This window comes from Salmo trutta, unplaced genomic scaffold (assembly GCF_901001165.1).
Source record: "Salmo trutta unplaced genomic scaffold, fSalTru1.1, whole genome shotgun sequence".
NCBI classification, from domain to species: Eukaryota; Metazoa; Chordata; class Actinopteri; order Salmoniformes; family Salmonidae; genus Salmo; species Salmo trutta.
The window spans coordinates 4,796-28,278 of record NW_021822854.1 but is presented as its reverse complement, the minus strand read 5'-3'; the positions used below and the strand labels follow the sequence as shown (position 1 = coordinate 28,278).

The window sequence follows — 23,483 nt, the reverse complement described above, 5'->3', positions numbered from 1 at the left end:
AGCCCTACTACCTACCTATACCTACCTGCCTGCCTACCTACCTACCTACCCGCCCAACCAACCAACCAACCATCTACCTACATGTGTTGTTGAATGTTTGAATCAGGTGTGCCAAAGTTGGTCTGGGAAGTGGGGAAAAAAAGCCTACCCACCCTGTCTTTTAGTATTTAGTATTGTATTATTAGCTAGTGCTAAAGCAGCAGCTACTCTTCCTGGGGTTCACACAACACATAAAACATGATATAATACAGAACATTAAGAGACAAGTACATCACAAGGACAGAACTACATACATTTAAAATAAGTATACAAGCTTTCATACAGGTACGCCTTCATAATCATCTGATTATGTGGTTCTGTCCTATTGTTTACTTGTTTACGTTGTATTGGACAAGGAGTTGAATTCAGAAGTATAGCTACGGTATGTCTTCTTCTCCTGTGTCTGCAGAAATCTAATGGAGACTGGGGCAAGACTGTGATTGAGTACAGAACTCAGACGCCAGCCAGACTACCTATCGTAGACTTGGCCCCCATGGACATAGGCAAGGAGGACCAGGAGTTTGGCCTGGACATCGGACCTGTGTGTTTCTCCTAAACCCAACACACGTGGATGGATGGATTTCTTTAACCCTACGAGGAGTGAATTTTTTAGAACGCCATCCTCAATTCTGTTTAAAGAGGCAATCTGGATTTCAAAAAACAAAAAAGCACTCACTTTTTAGTTACATTCTTCAAGAATCAATGGCTATATATCACTCATTTAAAAGATTGCCCCTTGAAGAATTAGGTTTCAGTTCAATAACTAATAATGAACAACCCCTTGTGATGTCATCAATTACAATCGGTTGGAATGTTGTCATCCATTCTCATCCAAAGGGTTAAACATTCCCAAGACTCTTGGACTACCTGCTGAAGCAATCAGCTTTGTACATAAAGGCAGGGTGGAGAAACTACAGTACAGTATATGTCCTGCCTGCTACTAAAATATTTATTGCTTCTTTCCAAGAAACAACTAAAGTTGTTAGTGCAATGGTACTGGTAGTAATTACTATTGAGGAATGCAGGTGAATTGTATTAAGAAGATTGTGTCATAATGGAGTTTCAGGGCCTGAAGGTTTAAGCTTGTTGAAAACATGACAATTTATGGAACTTAAGTGTCAGTGTCGTATGACATTCCATCATACATTTCTTTACCAGTTTCTCAGTGAATGCCACTAAATAGATATACTGTCACTTGATGTAGAGACAAAACAACCACAATTGTATTCCTTTTTCTAATGTAAATTCAACATAAGAATGTCAGTTGCTCTTCACATGTTTATTATTCCTGTTTATTATTAATATTATGATATTTTCTTCTTTCGACTGATGGTGTTACACCCAATAAAATGAATCTCATGCCCTTTTCAGTCAATCTGGTTTAAGGTTCAGGTCAGGATAAATAGAACAAATCCCTTCCATTTAATAACAGTGTTTGAATTACGCAGGGGCGCAATAATATTTATATTTCTTTAGCAATTTCAGAAGGTGTGCCCCCCTGTCCCCAGTGAAAGTTGCACCCCTGGAATTACAAATTGGGGAGATTTCACCAATTAGAAAAGAGAGACATAATCCCAGAAGGAAAAATTAACAAGAGCACACAGACTATTTATGTTCGATTTCTTTATTAAAATACTGTCTAATGCGTAATTAAAGAAGGATATAATGACAGTTTACATAGAAATCCTAGTCGGTCAACTTTCACACAGCCAATATTGTTTAGAGGGATATAGATGCTCTTCCTTGATTATCATCTATACAGTTGTGCTCTAATATATTAGCACACATGCAAGATTCACTATTTCTTCAAAAAAATAAGTTGAAAGTGAAAAAACATTTGGTGTTCACATGTGTTTTTGTTTGATTTATAACTGCACAGGACCAAGAAAATAATTATAAACTGAAATTTCGATTTTTCACACAAATGGCCTGGACTAGAGGTGATAAGTTGCAGGTGCCTACAGGGTCAAAATAGACATTCAACCAGTTTTGAAAATAGAAACCACAATATTCTGCTCTATTGTACTCCATTGTAAAGTGCAAGGGTGCCGATGTGTTAGAGCACAACGGTAGATAAACATGGCATCTTGATTTTAAAAAAAGTTGTGTTTATTTGTCATGCTAATAAATCTTACAAGAGCTTTTACATTAAAGTCAGCATTAAAAACTGTAAGAAAGTTTAGAACAAGCAGTAACAATTATAGGCATAATTAATTAAGTCCAATTCCCCCAGAAAAAATGACCACACATCCAAACAATAAGAAAAGTTCAGGGTTGAGTGGAACAACATAGACTGAAGATCAGAGGCAGGTAACAGTTCACTGTTTCTCTCATCTCTATCAAATGCAAAACGTTGGAAAAGTTTTAACCAACTACAGTACTACACGCTCCCAAGGAGATGTCTGAATTCCTAATTTCTGTAAAACTTCATCGACAGAGGGCACAAGATAATCTCCAAATTCATTGGTCCAGCTTTCTCTCGGCGCCTCTTTCACCTGCATGATCTTACACACGTCGGACGGAACCCTGACAGAGTCCCCATAGCTCTGTGTCACCTCAAACATGGCCGTCTGCAGCACCAGACGGGGGTTGACCCCCATCTTGTAGGAGCGGAAGGCCTCTTCAAGAACAAGCTCTCTGTAGACGTAGTCCAGCAGATCCACCCCCGGCGCCCTCCTCCGTGCGGAATGGTCTTGCGTTACAGTACCGGCTGTGGCAGGGAAGAGGTGCGTCTCCATCAGGAACACGCCTGCGTCGGGGTGCTGCCCCTGCAGGTCCTCCATGAGGGGCAGAAGAGAGCTGTGTGAGGCCGGGACCAGGAGCTGATCAATATCAGCCAGGAGGACGTACCGTGAGCTGTACATGTTCCTGTAGATGCACTCGTTCATGATGGTCAGCTGGCTGTTGAGGGGGATATCCCCTTCCAGCTCCTGGGCTTCCCACCCAGTAGAGGGCTTGAGGAAGTGGTTGATGGGCCAGCCAATCACCTCCAGAGTGCCCTCCTCTGCGTAGTACTGGAGGACCTTTTCCAGATCAGGTCCACAGCTGGTGAGGTAGAGGACAACCCTCCGCACCCCCAGGAGCTTGTAAAACTCCATGGTCTGGACAAACTGTTGGACGTTGTTGTAGTCTCCAAACATGCTGGACATGCACACGGTGAGGTAAAAGGGGAGTCCTCCTCCCGTCTCTCCTGGTTCTGGATGCTCAGAAATGTCCGGTTGAGGGTGTCCTGGATGTCGAGGGATGTGCCGAGAGTGACGTGCGTGGCGTGGCATCCTGGTTCTTCGAGGCAAAGCATGTCTGCGGCCACATACGGGTAACCATAGTGGACGCTGTGCGTTACGACAGCAGCTGGAGCGACCTGGGGGGCGTGTCTTGAGCAGCACAACACACAGTACAGAGACATGGGTCGGTCTCTGTTGACCATGGCAATGATGCGCGTGGCTCCCCCTTCCCTGTGGTCCTGGTATGCAGACACCATTAGATGAGTTGAACCCTTAACTGGTGTTATAGTCTCATTGGCTGTGTGAAGAGGGCAGGTAGAGAGAACAGGGGGAGGAAGGGAGTGAGCTTGAGTAGAGTTGGTCTTGAAAGTCACCAATGGGGAAGACAGTGTGACAGATACTGTGACAGACAGACACAGGATGAACAAATCCACTTTCCATTTCTGACTCCTGGATTGGTGCACATCAGCCATTTGATCTGTTGGAGACCTATAGGAGGATCATGTCACAATCAACAATCAACGATGATAACAACAACAACATTATCATCATCATCATCACAACATCCTCACTATCCCTGTCATAATCAAAACATTGACAGGGATATTAACAGTGATGCACTGAACAATCAGACAGGGAAAATCAAGGCAAACTGGCTTTCAATCAGCTTAATCCATCTGGTCCACCCCAAACATGTATCCTGATATCTCCATAGTTACATGTTGGCTGTGTGATCCTCCACCTCCTGGTCTGTTCTGTCAGTCAGTGGGGCTGTGGGGGAGTCTCTCATCTCTCTGTTGTCAGGAGTTTCAGGGGGCCAGTCAAGAGATTCAGGCTCTGGTCCAGACGACCGTGCTGCTCTTCTTCTCAACATCTCCAGGAAAATGAAGGAGGGTTCTGACGGCCAATCAACACAGGTTACATTAACACTATAACTGCTGGGCCTCAAGGTCCCCCCTTTAAACTAATGAGCAGTCATTCTGACAGCAACATTCTAACAGTGTAATTAATACATTTTATATACAGTATGCCAAAGCAAAAATAATCATTTGGTTGTGTTTATGAAGGCCTTGGGTAACAACAGAATATAATTTTTATTTTATTTTAAATAACACAATAGCATTTTCATTAGTTTGTCACTGTAGGCTGTATGTACAAACTAAAAAACACAAATATTCAAGCGTTACATCAATTTTATTTGTGGAGTGACTTTGTTAAAACTATGAAACAGAAAGCATATGTATTGGAACATGGTAACAGCTTATTTTTATAAAAACGAAATAAAAAGTAAAATACCTCAACCACCCAGACCAGTCAAGACGCACGGTCAAATGATGACAACATCAGTAGCCTAAGCATCATTATAAGGGTCAAGTGGCCTTGATAAATAGTGAAGCTCAATAATGGCATTATAATGAGTATAAGTATCACATGACAGCAGTCAGAAATAGTCAATTATTGTCAGCTTGTGCTTGTGTGTATTCACCAATGGCATCAGTTGTATTTCATTAAGCTGTTATCCCTTGTTCTAACAGATGACAAAATCTTCCTAACTTTCACGTGCTTGTCACATGTTGACATACTTTGTTTGGTTGTAGTGTGTAAAAGTCTCCTGTTTTCTCTTTATTGTGTCCCGGTCATCTTGTCATTCTTCAGCACTTGTGAAGTACAAAGGCTGCCAAGGTGCCTTATTTTGCACAAAGGGAGGGAGCTCCCATCTCACTTTCTTCATGGTGCCAGCCAGACTTGTTTTCTTTGTAAGCAACTTGTTCGCCAATAAAGGAAGAAATTGCTCATGGTGACATTCCTCCCCCTGCCAAGGTAAGGTTCCACAAGCCTCATCACCACATTCTCCGACACTAGCTTGCTAAGACTGCTTTGATTCGGTGGACTGATAACCTGCTGCCGATGTTGATATTGTACAATTATGCAAGCTCTCACTGTGTAGCCTACTCCGAGTAGGCCAGAGTAGATTGCTGCCCAATGTTGATATTGTACAATTACGCAAGCTCTCACTATGTAGCCTACTCCGAGTAGGCCAGAGTAGATTGCTAAGGCTGCTTTGATTCGGTGGACTGATAGGATACATTCCATTTAAAGATTAGAATTAGAATGGATCAATATAATACAATGTTCTGCCCTGTGTGAGAGCAAAATTGCAAGATTGTTTTAATACTGTAATTGCATCAAGTGGTTGTTTTATGCAACAGAATAGAGGGTTCTAATAACTATATTTTGTCTGTGTGACCTGAAAGTGGGCCTCTGGGAGATTTAACACTGACAGGAGATTTACAATGTCTTTTGGGTGATAAAACCTAAAGAGACCGCATTCTAGATCATGAGTTAATGTTTCTGTTCTATAAGGTACCAGGGAGAGATACAAAGATAACTGTTTTTCCAGCAGATACTGTCTGCTGTGAATTATAAGTATCTTTCATACAAATCTTAACCTTGTGACCCATTCCATACATCTGTTGTTTGTCATGTAGACTGAAAGGGGTGTATCTTGACTATAAAAGGTCTTTGTACCTTTGTTTCGGGACTCTCAACAAATCATCTAATCATCAAATAAAGATTTAGTTTAGGTATAACTCAAACTTGTGTGATAAGTTTGTCTCTCCTCATTTGATAGTAAAGAAATTAACCACCACACCTGTTCTTCATTCACAATTGGTGATTACATAATTATGCATCGTTCTCTTACCCTCGCTCATCAACTCACCCATTCTCTCCATCATACTTTACTTCATTTATTTCATCTGTTGTTATAAGTCAGTGGTCACCAACCTTTTCTGAGCCAAGATCACTTTCGCAGTCAAAAAGCAAGCCGAGATCTACAGCTCAGATTCTTTTTCAACATGACTTAAAACATGTAACATTAATCAAATAAAACCAGTTCTGTAGGAATGAGGTTTGTGCAGTAGGCCAATACATTATCACAGCATATTGACTATATGCCTGGCCTGCCAATATTGTTCTTCTCAGACAATATTATATTTCAAAATTCAAGCTCTCCTGGTCCACCGGGTAGGCAGAGTTTAATATTCTAACACCGATAGTGTTTTTATAGAGACTTATAAAAATGTGCTTCTTCTATAGAAATAGGTCCTGCCTCTCACTAAATAGTAGAAAGCAGACTATTCAGTCGATGTTCCTATCGGTCCTAGACTATGGCCATAGACTATAGCCCTAGACCAGGCCTGGGTAATTCCAGTCCTCAGGAGCCTGAATGGGATCATACCTTTCATCAATCACTAGCAAACACAGCTGATTTAAACTAATTCCATTCTAAACTGAAGATCATGGTTAGTTGATTATTGGAGTCAGGTGTGTTAGCTGGAGCTGAGGCAAAAGTGTGACACCAATCAGGCCCCGAGGACTGGAGTTACCCAGGCCTGCCCTAGACTATGGCGACAAACTATATGAATGCAACTGCCACTTCATTAAAGCCGTTAGATGCAGTTTATCATAGCATACTGTGATTTGTTACAGGTGACAAACCGACTTCTTGCTTCCAGACAAACTAAACACCTTTGCCCGCTTTGAGGATAATACAGTGCCACTGACGCGGCCCGCTACCAAGGACTGTGGGCTCTCCTTCTCCGTGGCCAACGTGAGTAAGACATTTAAACATGTTAACCCTCGCAGGCTGCCGGCCCAGACGGCATCCCTAGCCGCGTCCTCGGAGCATGCACAGACCAGCTGGCTGGTGTGTTTATATTCAATCTCTCCCTATCCCAGTTTGCTATCCTCACATGCTTCAAGATGGCCACCATTGTTCCTGTATCCAAGAAGGCAGAGGTAACTGAACTAAATGACTATCGCCCCGTAGCACTCACTTCTGTCATCATTAAGTGCTTTGAGAGACGTGTCAAGCATCATATCACCTCCACCTTACCTGTCACCCTAGACCCACTTCAATTTGCTTACCTCCCCAAAAGGTCCACAGACGATGCAAACGCCATCACACTGCCCTATCCCATCTGGACAAGAGGAATACCTATGTAAGAATGCTCTTCATTGACTATAGCTCAGCATTCAACACCATAGTACCCTCCAAGAAGATGATCGTGGACTTCAGGAAACAGCAGAGGGAGCACTCCCTTATCCACATCGACTGGACAGCAGTGGAGAATGTGAAAAGTTTTAAGTTCCTCGGCGTACACATCACGGGCAAACTGAAGTGGTCCACTCACGCAACAGCGCCTCTTCAACCTCAGGAGGCTGAAGAAATTTGGCTTGTCACCGAAAAGCCTCACAAACTTTTACAAATGCACAACTGAGAGCTTCCTGTCAGGCTGTATCACCGCCTGGTATGGGAACTGCACCGCCCACAACCGCAAGGCTCTCCATGGGTGGTGCGGTCTGCACAACGCATCACCGGAGGCAAACTACCTGCCCTCCAGGACACCTACAGCACCCGATGTCACAGGAAAGCCAAAAAGATTATCAAGGACAACAGCCACCCAAGCCACTGGCTGTTCACCCCGCTATCATCCAGAAGGTGAGGTCAGTACAGGTGCATCAAAGCTGGGACCGAGAGACTGAAAAACAGCTGCTATCTCAAGGCCATCAGACTGTTAAACAGCCATCACTAACACAGAGGCTGCTGCCTACATACAGACTTGAAATCATTGGCCACTTTAATAAATGGATCACTAGTCACTTTAAAAATGCCACCTTAATAGTGTTTACATATCTTGCATTACTCATCTCATATGTACATACTGTGTTTTATACCATCTATTGCATCTTGCCTATGCCTCTTTGTCATTGCTCATCCATATATTTATATGTATATATTCTTATTCCATTCCTTTACTTAGATTTGTGTGCATTAGGTCGTTGTGGAATTGTTCGATTCACATGTTAGTTATTGCTGCACTGTCGGAACTAGAAGCACAAGCATTTCGGGAACCCTCACAATAACATCTGCTAACCATGTGTATGTGACCAATACAATTTGATTTGATTAGATCTAAGAGGATATGTTGTGGCGGAATCGTGCACGAAGCCTTCACCGTGCGCTGTCACTTTAAGAGCGCAGCAGCAGTCAGGAAGGGGGAAATAAAGATGGCTCTTCCGGATTTGTGTAGAATTTCTCGGTTGGCGCGGCAGTTTTGACAGCGTATGCAACTCTGTAGAAGTCTTGTGTCGTTTCAGCGTGCTTAAAAGTTCTGAGTTTGATCGCCTTTGTTATCGCGCTACTCCTGACGAGTTGGAACCCTGCTATCCTCTGATCTCATGGATTACTAGCAACATTGTTGCATGCTTTTGTCAAACAACCAAGGGTTGTGTAGAATGCACGTTCTATCCTGGATGCAACAGCTAAGACCATCTCTCTATCTCCTTCAATGCTTTACACTGAAATAATTGCTCGCTTTGTGTTGCGCTTTCTTTTATGTTCAGTGCCTTTTGTGAACTAATAATGCACTGTAGGACTGTTTGACATTTTAGTTAACCCTCCTGTTGTGTTCGTTTCATGTTAATTGTGTTCCCGGCCCAAAATGACCGCCCCGTTATAGCTGATTATAAATACACAATAATACATATCACCTAATGTTGTGTTAGATCTTATCAACGTAAGTTCTTGTGAACATTACAAGTTTTGAACTTCTATTTGCTATTTATGGCCTGTAGGCCTCATTGACCTGAGCTCATAAAACTCATTTTTGAGTAAAAAAAAAAGAGCATAATGTATGCATTATTTTGACTAACATACTCAGATGAAACATATTGTGCTATTTATAAACAGACTACTTTGTGTCAAAGTTTTACAAGGATTCTCTCCTCACCAGTGTCCTGATCAAATGTATGATCAAGAGCCTCACATACAGTAGATCGTTTGGTCATTATGCTGCCACAGAATTAATTGTGTGCATGACATCAAAGCTTTATATACCAGAGCTGCGAGAAAAGTTCCATATATTTAAACAATGTTGTGATTGTTTGAGTGCCAACAGGTGTGGTTCCAGTGGGGGAAAGATTATATTGGGGAAAGGTTCCTGTGGGGGTTGCCATGGAAGCCAAGAAGGGGAGTGAGATGTGTGCTCAGACACACATGCATGTGGGGGTCTGGGAGAAGTGTGTCAATCTTATGAATGGGCATGTGCCTGAACTAAATTTTCTAAACTAATTGTAGTCTCACCCATTCATTTCTAATGACCGGGAACACAGGTATACACAGTTAAATACCCAAAATGTGATGAAAATCAAATGTATTTTGTGTGTTCAGATGCCCTGTGTGGACAAAGTCATGGAACCTTATGACAATCAGATTAAATGAACTACATTTTTCAGAGAGAGAACTTGTAAACCGGTCCAATTCAACCAGAAACACTGCAGGAGGGTGAAAGGGAGGTGAGGTTGTATATTTGTTTGAACAGTATTGACTTGACATTTGGCCAAGAAGATTTTTGGACATATTAAGGCTTTATTTGTTTTGTCTTTGAACACGCACACTCTCATACCCAGGGTTAATACCTGCCTGGCGCCAAACATATCTTTACCTCTCTAACCAATACCGCTACAACGTTTAGACGAACAACAATGAAAGGTAAAAAGTCATTTAAAAAGAGCTTCCTGGTGCAAAATATTTGTTAAAGTGCAAGGAAGGGCATGCGTCCATAAAATGAGAGGAAGTCAATGATGAGCTAATGGTCTTCCAATCTTGCCAACCACTAATCACATGTAATGACTGTACAATAATCCAAATGACAATCACAAAGGCAATGCACCCCCCACACAAACAAAAAATGACACATACATTTTATTTATGGGGTAGAAAAATAGTCATCTACTGCAGTGCATTTATCATGACATTGGTCACCATTTAAACCAATGCAAATAGTCCCAACGTATAGTCCCAGAAATGTTGATTTTATACAAATACTTCTTTACCAATTACATTATGTCTACAAAAGGAAAGCATTGGGGTCATCAACTGTCCATGTTGGGGTCAGCGTCAACTGTCCATGTTGGTTGTGTTGGGGTCAGCATCAACTGTCCATGTTAGGGTTGTGTTGGGGTCAGCCTCAACTGTCCATGTTAGGGTTGTGTTGGGGTCAGCATCAACTGTCCATGTTAGGGTTGTGTTGGGGTCAGCATCAACTGTCCATGTTAGGGTTGTGTTGGGGTCAGCATCAACTGTCCATGTTAGGGTTGTGTTGGGGTCAGCATCAACTGTCCATGTTAGGGTTGTGTTGGGGTCAGCATCAACTGTCCATGTTAGGGTTGTGTTGGGGTCAGCATCAACTGTCCATGTTAGGGTTGCGTTGGGGTCAACATCAACTGTCCATGTTAGGGTTGCGTTGGGGTCAGCAGCGACTGTCCACTGGGTCCAGAGAGAAGATGGTGCCCTCCAAGGTTAGTCCCATATTGAACCCCTCCTTCAGAGACAGACACACACACACACACACACACAGGTCAGTGATCCAACCAGAGACTACAGAAGTCTAGAGCAGTGTGTCCTATATAACAATGAGTAATGCTGTAATTACGGGGCAGTATCCTAGACACATGATGGCTAATTGATAGGAAATTAGCAGGACTAGGACCAGCAGGCTGGGAGCAAACATGGTATGCTACAATCATAATGTACTTTATGACAGTTGGCCTCGATGAACATAATTGATTTTCATGAGTGATGCAAACATTCAAATAGAGGCAGACCTCAGTGAAAATGTGAATGCATGTTTCATGGGGAAAAAAAAGATGTGATGGGCATTGTGAAGCATACACATAGGTGAGAGTAAACTAACCGTCGCTGACGCTGCACAATGAAGAGAGAGAATAAGATTATATACTGTAGGTTACAATCTACAGTTAGATTATATATACACTGCTCAAAAAAATAAAGGGAACACTTAAACAACACAATGTAACTCCAAGTCAATCACACTTCTGTGAAATCAAACTCTCCACTTAGGAAGCAACACTGATTGACAATAAATTTCACATACTGTTGTGCAAATGGAATAGACAACAGGTGGAAATTATAGGCAATAAGCAAGACACCCCCAATAAAGGAGTGGTTCTGCAGGTGGGGACCACAGACGACTTCTCAGTTCCTATGCTTCCTGGCTGATGTTTTGGTCACTTTTGAATGCTGGCGGTGCTTTCACTCTAGTGGTAGCATGAGACGGAGTCTACAACCCACACAAGTGGCTCAGGTAGTGCAGCTCATCCAGGATGGCACATCAATGCGAGCTGTGGCAAGAAGGTTTGCTGTGTCTGTCAGCATGGTGTCCAGAGCATGGAGGCGCTACCAGGAGACAGGCCAGTACATCAGGAGACGTGGAGGAGGCCAACAACCCAGCAGTAGGACCGCTACCTCCACCTTTGTGCAAGGAGGAGCAGGAGGAGCACTGCCAGAGCCCTGCAAAATGACCTCCAGCAGGCCACAAATGTGCATGTGTCTGCTCAAACGGTCAGAAACAGACTCCATGAGGGTGGTATGAGGGCCCGACGTCCACAGGTGGGGGTTGTGCTTACAGCCCAACACCGTGCAGGATGTTTGGCATTTGCCAGAGAACACCAAGATTGGCAAATTCGCCACTGGCGCCCTGTGCTCTTCAGATGAAAGCAGGTTCACACTGAGCACATGTGACAGACGTGACAGAGTCTGGAGACGCCGTGGAGAACGTTCTGCTGCCTGCAACATCCTCCAGCATGACCGGTTTGGCGGTGGGTCAGTCATGGTGTGGGGTGGCATTTCTTTGGGGGGTAGCACAGCCCTCCATGTGCTCGCCAGAGGTAGCCTGACTGCCATTATATACCGAGATGAGATCCTCAGACCCCTTGTGAGACCATATGCTGGTGCGTTGGCCCTGGGTTCCTCCTAATGCAATACAATGCTAGACCTCATGTGGCTGGAGTGTGTCAGCAGTTCCTGCAAGAGGAAGGCATTAATGCTATGGACTGGCCCGTCCGTTCCCCAGACCTGAATCCAGTTGAGCACATCTGGGACATCATGTCTCGCTCCATCCACCAACGCCACGTTGCACCACAGACTGTCCAGGAGTTGGCGGATGCTTTAGTCCAGGTCTGGGAGGAGATCCCTCAGGAGACCATCCGCCACCTCATCAGGAGCATGCCCAGGCGTTGTAGGGAGGTCATACAGGCACGTGGAGGCCACACACACACACACACACACACACACACACACACACACACACACACACACACTACTGAGCCTCATTTTGACTTGTTTTAAGGACATTACATCAAAGTTGGATCAGCCTGTAGTGTGGTTTTCCACTTTAATTTTGAGTGTGACTCCAAATCCAGACCCCCATGGGTTGATAAATTGGATTTCCATTGATTATTTGTGTGATTTTGTTGTCAGCACATTCAACTATGTAAAGAAAAAAGTATAATAAGATTATTTCATTCATTCAGATCTAGGATGTGTTATTTTAGTGTTCCCTTTATTTTTTTGAGCAGTGTATATAGTTAGATGAACTGTAGGTCATAATCTTTTTAGATTATAAACTCAGCAAAATCAAAAGTCAGTCAGTATCTGGTGTGGCCACCAGCTGCATTAAGTACTGCAGTGCATCTTCTCATGGACTGCACCAGATTTTCCAGTTCTTGCTGTGAGATGTTACCCCACTCTTCCACCAAGGCACCTGCAAGTTTCCGGACATTTCTGGGGGGGAATGGCCCTAGCCCTCACCCTCCAATCCAACAGATCCCAGACGTGCTCAATGGGATTGAGATCCGGGCTCTTCGCTGGCCATGGCAGAACACTGACATTCCTGTCTTGCAGGAAATCAGCCATACTGCTCGTTCTGTGTGTGGTGGCATTGTCATGCTGGAGGGTCATGTCAGGATGAGCCTGCAGGAAGGGTACCACATGAAGGAGGAGGATGTCTTCCATGTCAGACAAAACCGCGACTCGTCAGTGAAGAGCACTTTTTGCCAGTCCTGTCTGGTCATGTGACGGTGGGTTTGTGCCCATAGGCGATGTTGTTGCCGGTGATGTCTGGTGAGGACCTGCCTTACAACAGGCGTACAAGCCCTCAGTCCAGCCTCTCTCAGCCTATTGCGGACAGTCTGAGCACTGATGGAGGGATTGTACGTTCCTTGTGTAACTCGGGCAGTTGTTGTTGCCATCCTGTACCCGTCCCGCAGGTGTGATGTTCGGATGTACCGATCTTGTGCAGGTGTTGTTACATGTGGTTTGCCAATGCGAGGACGATCAGCTGCCCATCCTGTCTCCCTGTAGCTCTTAGGCGTCTCACAGTAACGACATTGCAATTTATTCCCCTGGCCAAATCAGCAGTCCTCATGCCTCCTTGCAGCATTCCTAAGGCACGTTCACACAGATGAGCAGGGACCCTGGGCATCTTTCTTTTGGTGTTTTTCAGAGTTAGTAGAAAGGCCTCTTTAGTGTCCTAAGTTTTCATAACTGTGACCTTAATTGCCTACTGCCTGTAAGCTGTTAGTGTCTTAACAACCATCCCATAGGTGCATGTTCATAAATTGTTTATGGTTCATTGAACAAGCATGGGAAACAGTGTTTAAACCCTTTACAATGAAAATCTGTGAAGTTATTTGTATTTTTAAGAATTATCTTTGAAAGACAAGGTCTTGAAAAAGGGACACTTTTTTTGCTGAGTTTATACTTAATATATGTAAAATATTTACTCAGACCATGTAAACAATATACGGCATTACAACAATGACAAGATGAACATTCAACTCTTATAAGACGGGTCCAGTATAAACTCTAGAAAAGCTGTGTCCCATTCTAAAGGCAGAATCCATGTCGATTGGAACGCAGCCAAAGCATACAGTATTTTTCCTTTGATAAAACATCTAATCAGCATAATGGTAGAGCGTTGCTATATTTGTTTAGAGGCAATGCTATTACTTACACCAATGACTGAGCACATAAAGCCTGTGTACTTTGGCATTATGGGTAATATGCCCCTTATTAAGGTAAATATGAGCATTACAAAGACTCGCTCTAGAAACACTGCTGTTCCTACAGTTGAATGTACACACCTGCATTTCATCCAGTTTAGATTGGACGTCAGGAGGAAAGGAAGTGTTGCAGAGGAACGGGTCAAAAGGCTCCGCCCCCAAAATATCTGTTCCTGTTGGAGGGGAGAGATGGAAGGATGAGGGAGCGAGGGAAAATACACAGCAGAGAGGGGGAAGACAGGAGTTGAATCAGCATACTGTATGTGTGCAATTGTTAATTGAACAACTTGTATTAGTATTTATGCAATTGCATACAACAGTTTATCAATCAATTTAATTACGACATAATGTAAAAAGGAGCATAGTGCGGCAGAGTAGTCACCTCTCTCTTTCAGGAAAACATGTGGAGGAGGTGGAGGAGGGGAAAAGGAGGGAGGAGGAGGAGAGGACCCATTGATGGCAGGTTTCCTTGCCACAGGAGACCCTGAGGAGAATGGAACCATGTCGAAAACGTCCGTCGGGGGACGCCTGGAAATGGTGCTCCATGCCTGGGGGGGGGGGGAACAAGCAAATACAAAGCTGTTGAATGGGAGCTGGATGTCGTACTAAGGCTACAGTCATAAAGCCACACACATAATACACTGTCTAAAATAAGGGCGCTTCTGTGATTATGAAGTGAACCATAGAACCCTTTTGCTTCTCTATAGCACAATTTCTTCTAGGAGTGAGTGAGAGAGAGAGAGTGTGAGTGAGTGAGTGAGTGAGTGAGTGAGTGAGTGAGAGAGAGAGAGAGAGTGTGAGTGAGTGAGTGAGTGAGTGAGTGAGTGAGTGAGTGAGTGAGTGAGAGAAGCTATTTACTCGCGGTCGAGGTAAGCAACATCCATAATGCTGCGGTAGCCTGGACTGGGTAGGTTTACTGGGTGGAGGGGTTAGTAGACCAGCGGAGATACTGGAGTCTGGAGAGCTGGCTGGGGTTAGAGCCACAGAGGACATCTCTAGAAAGGAAAGGGCGCTCAGGCTGACACTGTCACCCCAGAACATAGACGAGGGACTCGGCAGCATGTGGGCCTCGTTAGAAGAGTTCAAGTGTAGAAGCTGAGGAGAAATCAGCCAGAAAAAGAAGAAACGGGTAGTGATTTGTTATCACTGATGTCAGGAAGTAAGATAAGGTATTGTTTCGGCAGACATTTCTAGGGATTAGTGCGAGACAGAAACTGTTAGATTAGTAGCTAATTTACCGGTGAGCCATGACAATCTGCCATGTGATCCTCTAGATCTTCAAGTCGTTCTTTCAACTTGGAATTTTCAGTTTCCAGTTCCAGAATCTAAAGTCAACAAACACAAGCCAAGATCATAATCTAAGAGGTCCCATTTTGTTAGGCCTTTTTCATGCTCTAGTTATGTCAGGATGTGGCACTACATTCCATGATTAATTAGTGCACCAGAGAGTTCTGATCAACATTAGTCCACTGTAGAACGAACGCAGACTTACTCTTTTCTGCAGACTGCCGATCTGTTTCCTCATCTCCACGTCTTTCCCGCCAGACTCCAGAAACTTCCTGTACGCCAGGTCAAATGCTCGACCAATGCTGACAGTGATCTCCTCTGCCTGCAATTCAGTGCATCATGGTTATCCTCAAACATCTAGTGAAAGTACCCTTTGACGTGTTGTACATATATGATGTACACGTTTTTCGGGGACCTTTTCTGCTCTTGACTGCTATTTTCAGAACTACTAGCTTAAAAATAAAACCTCTAACACCTCTTTAAACCTGAAACAACTAGTTAGGATGAATTCAGTAATGCTTCCAAAACACGGTGACCTCATACAGTGGGGGAAAAAAGTATTTGATCCCCTGCTGATTTTGTACGTTTGCCCACTGACAAAGAAATGATCAGTCTATAATGGTAGGTTTATTTGAACAGTGAGAGATAGAATAACAAAAAAATCCAGAAAACGCATGTCAAAAATGTTATGAATTAATTTGCATTTTAATGAGGGAAATAAGTATTTGATCCCCTCTCAATCAGAAAGATTTCTGGCTCCCAGGTGTCTTTTATACAGGTAACGAGCTGAGATTAAGTGCACGCTCTTAAAGGGAGTGCTCCTAATCTCAGTTTGTTACCTGTATAAAAGACCTGTCCACAGAAGCAATCAGATTCCAAACTCTCCACCATGGCCAAGACCAAAGAGCTCTCCAAGGATGTCAGGGACAAGATTATAGACCTACACAAGGCTGGAATGGGCTACAAGACCATCACCAAGCAGCTTGGTGAGAAGGTGACAACAGCTGGTGCGATTATTCGCAAATGGAAGAAACACAAAAGAACTGTCAATATCCCTCAGCCTGGGGCTCCATGCAAGATCTCACCTCGTGGAGTTGCAATGATCATGAGAACGGTGAGGAATCAGCCCAGAACTACACGGGAGGATCTTGTCAATTATCTCAAGGCAGCTGGGACCATAGTCATCAAGAAAACTATTGGTAACACACTACGCCGTGAAGGACTGAAATCCTGCAGCGCCCGCAAGGTCCCCCTGCTCAAGAAAGCACATATACATGCCCGTCTGAAGTTTGCCAATGAACATTGAATGATTCAGAGGACAACTGGGTGAAGTGTTTTGGTCAGATGAGACCAAAATGGAGCTCTTTGGCATCAACTCAACTCGCCGTGTTTGGAGGAGGAGGAATGCTGCCTATGACCCCAAGAACACCATCCCCACCATCAAACATGGAGGTGGAAACATTATGCTTTGGGGGTGTTTTTCTGCTAAAGGGAAAGGACAACTTCACCGCATCAAAGGGACGATGGACGGTCCATGTACCGTCAAATCTTGGGTGAGAACCTCCTTCCCTCAGCCAGGGCATTGAAAATGGGTCGTGGATGGGTATTCCAGCATGACAATGACCCAAAACACACGGCCAAGGCAACAAAGGAGTGGCTCAAGAAGAAGCACATTAAGGTCCTGGAGTGGCCTAGCCAGTCTCCAGACCTTAATCCCATAGAAAATCTGTGGAGGGAGCTGAAGGTTCGAGTTGCCAAATGTCAGCCTCGAAACCTTAATGACTTGGAGAAGATCTGCAAAGAGGAGTGGGACAAAATCCCTCCTGAGATGTGTGCAAACCTGGTGGCCAACTACAAGAAACGTCTGACCTCTGTGATTGCCAACAAGGGTTTTGCCACCAAGTACTAAGTCATGTTTTGCAGAGGGGTCAAATATTTATTTCCCTCATTAAAATCATTTTATAACATTTTTGACATGCGTTTTTCAGGATTTTTTTGTTGTTATTGTGTCTCTCATTGTTCAAATAATCCTACCATTAAAATTATAGACTCATTATTTCTTTGTCAGTGGGCAAACGTACAAAATCAGCAGGGGATCAAATACTTTTTTCCCCTCACTGTACTATGGACTAACGTCTGGTAAATTGACATCTAAGATTCATAGGAGGTTATTATAACCTCTAAAGAATCCATATAAAAACACTGATACTTTTTTTCCTTACACATTTTTCACTGTCGAACACATAACAGATGTGTTTTTTGGTCTCTGGCTCTGTGCAGATGAAGGTGAATATCCTCTTGTCCGTTTTGTCGTCCGCGCAGAAGGATATCCTATGAAGCTGACAGTTGTGCTGTACATCCTATAATGAATGAAGATAAATGAGCTGTATCTAATTCTAGTCATAAAAAAAAATGTTAAGACAGAGACCGCTTTAGTAAGGGCTGACTGCTTGGTGAGTTTATTCTTCACAAAAGACCCAATGATGCTGGCCTATTATAAGGACCTCACAGTGGACTTACTCTGGTCTTGGGGTCTAATAATCTGGCCTATTATGAGGACCTCACAGTGGACTTACTCTGGTCTTGGGGTCTAATAATCTGGTCTATTATGAGGACCTCACAGTGGACTTACTCTGGTCTTGGGGTCTAATAATCTGGTCTATTATGAGGACCTCACAGTGGATTTACTCTGGTCTTGGGGTCTAATAATCTGGTCTATTATGAGGACCTCACAGTGGACTTACTCTGGTCTTGGGGTCTAATAATTTCACTCCGTAGATGGATACCTGCAGCTCCACCTTCGGTGTTTTGTGTCCCTCTGATTTCTTGATATGCCTTTGGAACTGCAGGATTGAAACGTCAAATCCAAATATAATTTTATTGGTCACATACACGTGTTTAGAAGATGTTATTGCAGTTGTAGCGAAACGCTTGTGCTTCTAGTTCCGACAGTGCAGTAATATCTAACAATTTCACAACATATACCCAATACACACAAATCTAAGTAAAGGAATGGAATTAAGAATATTTAAATGTATGGACGAGCAATGTCAGAGCGGCATCGGCTAAGATACAGTAGAATAGTATAGAATGCAGTACATATATTGTAGGATGAGTAATGCAAGATAAGTAAACATTAAATTAAAAGTGACATTAAAGTGACTAGTGTCCATTTACTAAAGTGGCCAATGATTTCAAGTCTGTATTTAGGCAGCAGCCTCTGTGCTATTTAACAGTCTGATGGCCTTGAGATACAGTAGAAGCTGTTTTTTTTAATCTCTCGGTGCCCGCTTTGATGCGCCTGTACTGACCTCGCCTTCTGGATGATAGCGGGGTGAACAGGCAGTGGCTTGGATGGTATGTTATGACAGTGACAAATCTAAGGTCCTATAAAATCTGAATTGTTTGAGTACTGGGGGAAATTCTTAAGAGCATACCTTCAGCTTTCTCACTGCTACCCTTATGACATCTGTGCCTTTTGGTTGGTCAACCTCTGTTACGCCAAGGAACTGCAACAGGATAAAACGGCACATCATGTTCTGTCCAGTAGATAGTGCTCTTCACCTCTCTGTGAGCTCAACGCAGGCGGAAGTGTAGTTAGAAGATCCTACCTTGACATTGTACGCCATGTGATTCTTGGCCAAAGCCTCGGGGGGTGTCATCCCTCCAGATTTATCTGAAACAAACAAATGAATGAAGGTTAAAACCGTACATACATTTATTGAAATTTGATACAGAAAAAGTTACATATTTAAGTTTTAAAACATGTAAACAATTCTTTGCCATCCAAGCCTTAAACAGAAACAGGATTAGAACTGGGCTGAACCGGGTTCTTCTTCCCCAGAAAGTGTCTGCAGCATCTATAAGCTACATGATTAGATAAACAAAGTGATGGTACAACAAACAAATTATATAAAAAAGGGAACATTGACAATTAAACCAATGATGCATTTGCTGTGATTCTGTTCATCTTCATTAATGCAACAAGAGGAACTAGTGTCTTGTATCAGGAAGCATCTACATGCCATCAACGATTAGGCTTGTGTCTGTTAACCTTCACATAACAGGTGAGCATAACCACAGCAATTTTTAGCATTGGCATTAGACCAGTGGCCCCACTGAGTTGAGTTCCAATATCAAAGGCTACTGCTCCCCATGTGCTCAAGCCTTCCTTCCACATTCCATACAGAACCATGGGGATTACCGAAAGGTCACAAAGAGAGAGAAAACACATTTTACCTCCATGTAGAGGGATACATCAGGTAGTGTTGGTGTAACCTCCATATAGAGGTCAGGTAGTATTGGTGTAACCTCCATATAGGAGGCCAGGTAGTATTGGTATAACCTCCATATAGAGCTCAGGTAGTATTGGTATAAGCTCCATATAGGAGATCAGGTAGTATTGGTATAAGCTCCATATAGGAGATCAGGTAGTGTTGGTGTAACCTCCATATAGAGGTCAGGTAGTGTTGGTGTAACCTCCATATAGAGGTCAGGTAGTGTTGGTGTAACCTCCATATAGAGGTCAGGTAGTGTTGGTGTAACCTCCATATAGAGGTCAGGTAGTGTTGGTGTAACCTCCATATAGAGGTCAGGTAGTGTTGGTGTAACCTCCATATAGAGGTCAGGTAGTGTTGGTGTAACCTCCATATAGAGGTCAGGTAGTATTGGTGTAACCTCCATATAGAGGTCAGGTAGTATTGGTGTAACCTCCATATAGAGGTCAGGTAGTATTGGTGTAACCTCCATATAGAGGTCAGGTAGTATTGGTGTAACCTCCATATAGAGGTCAGGTAGTGTTGGTGTAACCTCCATATAGAGGTCAGGTAGTATTGGTGTAACCTCCATATAGAGGTCAGGTAGTATTGGTGTAACCTCCATATAGTGACAACTCAATATTAGGAAGGTGTTCTTAATATTTTGTACTCAATGTAAATGAACACATCAGGTAGTATTAGTGTAAGAGAAACACATTCAGTCAGGTGGAAATGTGCTCGTTTTTCCTACTGTAGACACATTGGCACGGAACGTGATTGTACTGCACTGACTGTACTGTAAGTTGATCTGGAATAGTAATGTAAATGAATATAACAGGGACGCAAGAGAGTGGTGTTTGTGGTTCAGATAAAGAAAATGCATTATGGGTTTTTTTCTGGTAGGAAAGCACACAGCCTCATTTTATTCCAACTCTTTCTCACTTTGACGGTGATAATATACACTAACTGCAAGGTATGGATTGAACAGCCACGCCTAATGAATAGTTCTCAGAAAATACTATATACTTTTCATTCACCTTGATTAATCACATTCAGTGCCCATGTGTCTCTACAGTTTACGACCAACAGGAAAGGCTGTAAAGACAGTGTCTCAAATGAGACCGTATGCCCTATACAGTACACTATCAATGTGACCGTATGCCCTATACAGTACACTATCAATGTGACCGTATGCCCTATACAGTACACTATCATTGCCCTATACAGTACACTATCATTGCCCTATACAGTACACTATCAATGTGACCGCATGCCCTATACAGTACACTATCAATGACCAGGGCCCATTTGGAGACCCTGTCTGCATCAGATGTTCTCTATGTAAATCTGTCTCTGAGATAGGAGACATCACAAATTACAAAATTAACAATAAAAATAACATAAAATTTAAATAAGTGTGTACATGAAATGGGACTGTTTTAGAGTAACAATGTGTCTGTCTGCTAACTTATCCTGGAAATACTGTCAACACAACAGGGGTGAGTACTAGGTGGATGGACGGGTAGAGGCTGCTTTAAGATCCAGCACACACACACACACTACTATGGATGTTTAAAATGAGGAGCAGGAAAGTGAGTGGACATTTGTAGAGTGGGGTTGACAACAGAATAGAATGTGCCTCACAGCATCCTAATGAAATATTCAGACCACCAAACCCAGCTACTGCTGCGACTACTAAGTGAGAAACTCTGGGCAGACGGTGGTGGTGAGGTAAAGATTGTGGAGCATCGGAGGCCAGAGGCGGCGTATATGCATGCATATTAGGAAAGGAGCAAAGTCGCTAGTCTAGTAAAACATCAGGTCAGAGACACCTGTATCAGCCCACTGACAGACGTAACCAGCCATGTCTAGACTTTTTGCAGCTTAGAGAGCGCAGAGCACAAGCGAGAGAGAGATTGTGTCTAGACTTGACTGTTCATTCAGATTTTGTATTCTGATAATGGAGTTCTGATTATGGAATTCCAAACACGTCATGCGTCTGTCTACATTTAAAATGTGTCCACATTGTGTCCGTTCCCACACTATATTCGATATCAGGTATGCATTCTACAAACAGTGGAATAGGCAAAATATGATAACGCCACAACAGCTGACGGCAGTAGCTAACTACTGTAGCTAGCCAGCAAGCTAACAAGAAACGCTAAAGGGACTGCAAACGAGTTAGCATAACTCTAGCCAAATATTTTTTCTAAATATTAGCTAGAGGGATACCATTTCTGAGGCCAGCAAACAGGTTCCCTACATGCTAGGAACATATTTCCTCCAACGTTGTAATGAAACGGTGCCTCTCAGTCCCAAAACACACGTTTTCTGGAGACTTGTGGGAGGAGTGCTGATGACGTCGCCCACGCTATGCGTTTCGGTAGCCTGATTGCGTCCAGACTGAGGAGAAATCTGCACACAACGCAGCCCTGACCACCTCCTGAAGTGGTCAGACAGATCGGAACACAATCTGACGACAAAGCCACCTTTGTGCATCTAGATCCGTCTTTTCAATGTGAGCTTCGTATTATGATAGCAGAAGTCGCATGTAAGTGTAAAGTGTAGACACGACTAGAGAGACACTAATGAAGAGATGAGAGAATTGAGACATTTGTTCATCAGGAATTCAATTGACCTGAGTAGGTACAAATTGCCTTTACATTATGTTCTGTAAGTAACACATACATTCCATAAAGAACTACAACATGAAATGTCTCTACCCACTGGACACAGACCTCATTTCAATGTCAAAGTTTGATTTACATTTGGTTCAGTTGTCAACTAACGTGAAATCAAACCAAAAAAATGTGATTGGATTTAGGTTTAAAAAAAAGCCCTTACAATGATTTATTTTTATCAATCCAGTTTTCCACTTTGATTCAACGTCATCACATTAAATTTGATTAAAAAATGACGTGGAAACAACTGATTCAACCAGGTCTTGCCCAGTGTGTACGTACTTGAGGTCAACATGCTTTCAAAAGACTGTGCTGTTCGTGTATAAGAAACATGGTGTTATTTCAAATGCACTCAATGAACACAGTGAGCTGTTACCTTTTCTCCTGTTGAAAGCTCGGTTCATACTGCAATAGCTTCTCTGGTGGTACTGAGACCAGGGCTCTGCAGTGGATCAGGAGCCTGGAGGGACAAAACAACAAAGTCAAGGTCAAGGACATTGAACGACTGACTGAGGGGCTGTGGATTAGAGGATGGCTGGGAAAAGAGAGATCAGCGTCCCAAATGGCACCCTATTCAGTGCACTACTGTTGACCAGAGCCTTATGGCACGTGGTCAAAAGTAGTACACCATGTCGGGAATAGGGAGCTATTTGAGACACACTCAGAGAGTTCAATGTGAAGCTAAATGACTGGAAACAGGAGCTAGATTGAGGTTTGGTATGTGTTGGGAGGTAAAGGAAACAGGAGCTAGATTGAGGTTTGGTATTGGGAGGTAAAGGAGACAGGAGCTAGATTGAGGTTTGGTATTGGCGGTAAAGGAAACAGGAGCTAGATTGAGGTTTGGTATTGGGAGGTAAAGGAGACAGGAGCTAGATTGAGGTTTGGTATTGGCGGTAAAGGAAACAGGAGCAAGATTGAGGTTTGGTATTGGGAGGTAAAGGAAACAGGAGTTAGATTGAGGTTTGGTCTGGTGTTGGGAGGTAAAGCAAATATGGGTTGAGGACAAGACTATTGTGACCTTCATTCACATGGATGCACCAAGTGGCAAACCACACACACACACACAC

The 23,483-nt window shown here is 43.2% G+C and overlaps 3 protein-coding genes across 7 annotated transcripts in view; 1 reads left to right on the top strand and 2 right to left on the bottom strand.

Annotated features, from left to right (window-relative positions):
- Positions 1–1,414, top strand: part of LOC115185811 (collagen alpha-2(V) chain) — a 41,706-nt gene extending 40,292 nt beyond the window's left edge. For both annotated transcript variants that reach the window (XM_029745825.1, XM_029745826.1), the window contains one exon: positions 449–1,414. In XM_029745825.1, coding sequence (XP_029601685.1) covers positions 449–595 — 147 coding nt within the window. In that variant the 3' untranslated portion in view covers positions 596–1,414. The remainder of the gene's footprint in view (positions 1–448) is intronic.
- Positions 1,415–1,647: 233 nt separating this feature from the next.
- LOC115185812 (uncharacterized) lies at positions 1,648–4,093 on the bottom strand. The gene is made up of 2 exons (XM_029745827.1): positions 3,983–4,093; positions 1,648–3,752 (listed from the first exon to the last, which is right to left on the bottom strand). Exon 2 carries the CDS (start codon positions 3,312–3,314, stop codon positions 2,412–2,414), a length of 903 nt encoding a protein of 300 aa, XP_029601687.1. The 5' UTR covers positions 3,315–3,752; positions 3,983–4,093; the 3' UTR covers positions 1,648–2,411.
- A 5,583-nt stretch (positions 4,094–9,676) lies between these two features.
- On the bottom strand, positions 9,677–22,886 carry LOC115185809 (PTB domain-containing engulfment adapter protein 1-like). 4 transcript variants are annotated; one of them, XM_029745819.1, is made up of 12 exons: positions 22,793–22,886; positions 19,091–19,155; positions 18,917–18,988; positions 18,224–18,322; positions 17,702–17,839; positions 15,685–15,801; positions 15,431–15,517; positions 15,051–15,287; positions 14,575–14,740; positions 14,274–14,365; positions 11,024–11,034; positions 9,677–10,651 (listed from the first exon to the last, which is right to left on the bottom strand). In XM_029745819.1, the coding sequence occupies exons 1-12, from the start codon at positions 22,818–22,820 to the stop codon at positions 10,630–10,632; spliced, it is 1,134 nt and encodes a 377-aa protein (XP_029601679.1). In that variant the 5' UTR covers positions 22,821–22,886; the 3' UTR covers positions 9,677–10,629. The 4 variants fall into 4 exon arrangements, with proteins under 4 accessions (XP_029601679.1, XP_029601678.1, XP_029601680.1 ...); XM_029745818.1 differs by lacking the exon at positions 11,024–11,034; XM_029745820.1 differs by lacking the exon at positions 11,024–11,034 and having other exon boundaries at positions 18,266–18,322.
- Between the last annotated feature and the right edge of the window lie 597 nt (positions 22,887–23,483).

Excerpts from the sequence above, each read along its gene's own strand:
- LOC115185809 (XM_029745818.1), bottom strand. The coding sequence starts at position 22,820 with ATGAACCGAGCTTTCAACAGGAGAAAAG. Across the intron at positions 15,802-17,701 it reads TGTTCGACAGTGAAAAATGT|GCAGAGGAGATCACTGTCAG; the intron begins GTAAGGAAAAAA and ends ACTGAATTGCAG. Across the intron at positions 15,288-15,430 it reads CAGATTGTCATGGCTCACCG|CTTCTACACTTGAACTCTTC; the intron begins GTAAATTAGCTA and ends ATTTCTCCTCAG.
- LOC115185812 (XM_029745827.1), bottom strand. The coding sequence starts at position 3,314 with ATGCCACGCCACGCACGTCACTCTCGGCACATCCCTCGACATCCAGGA.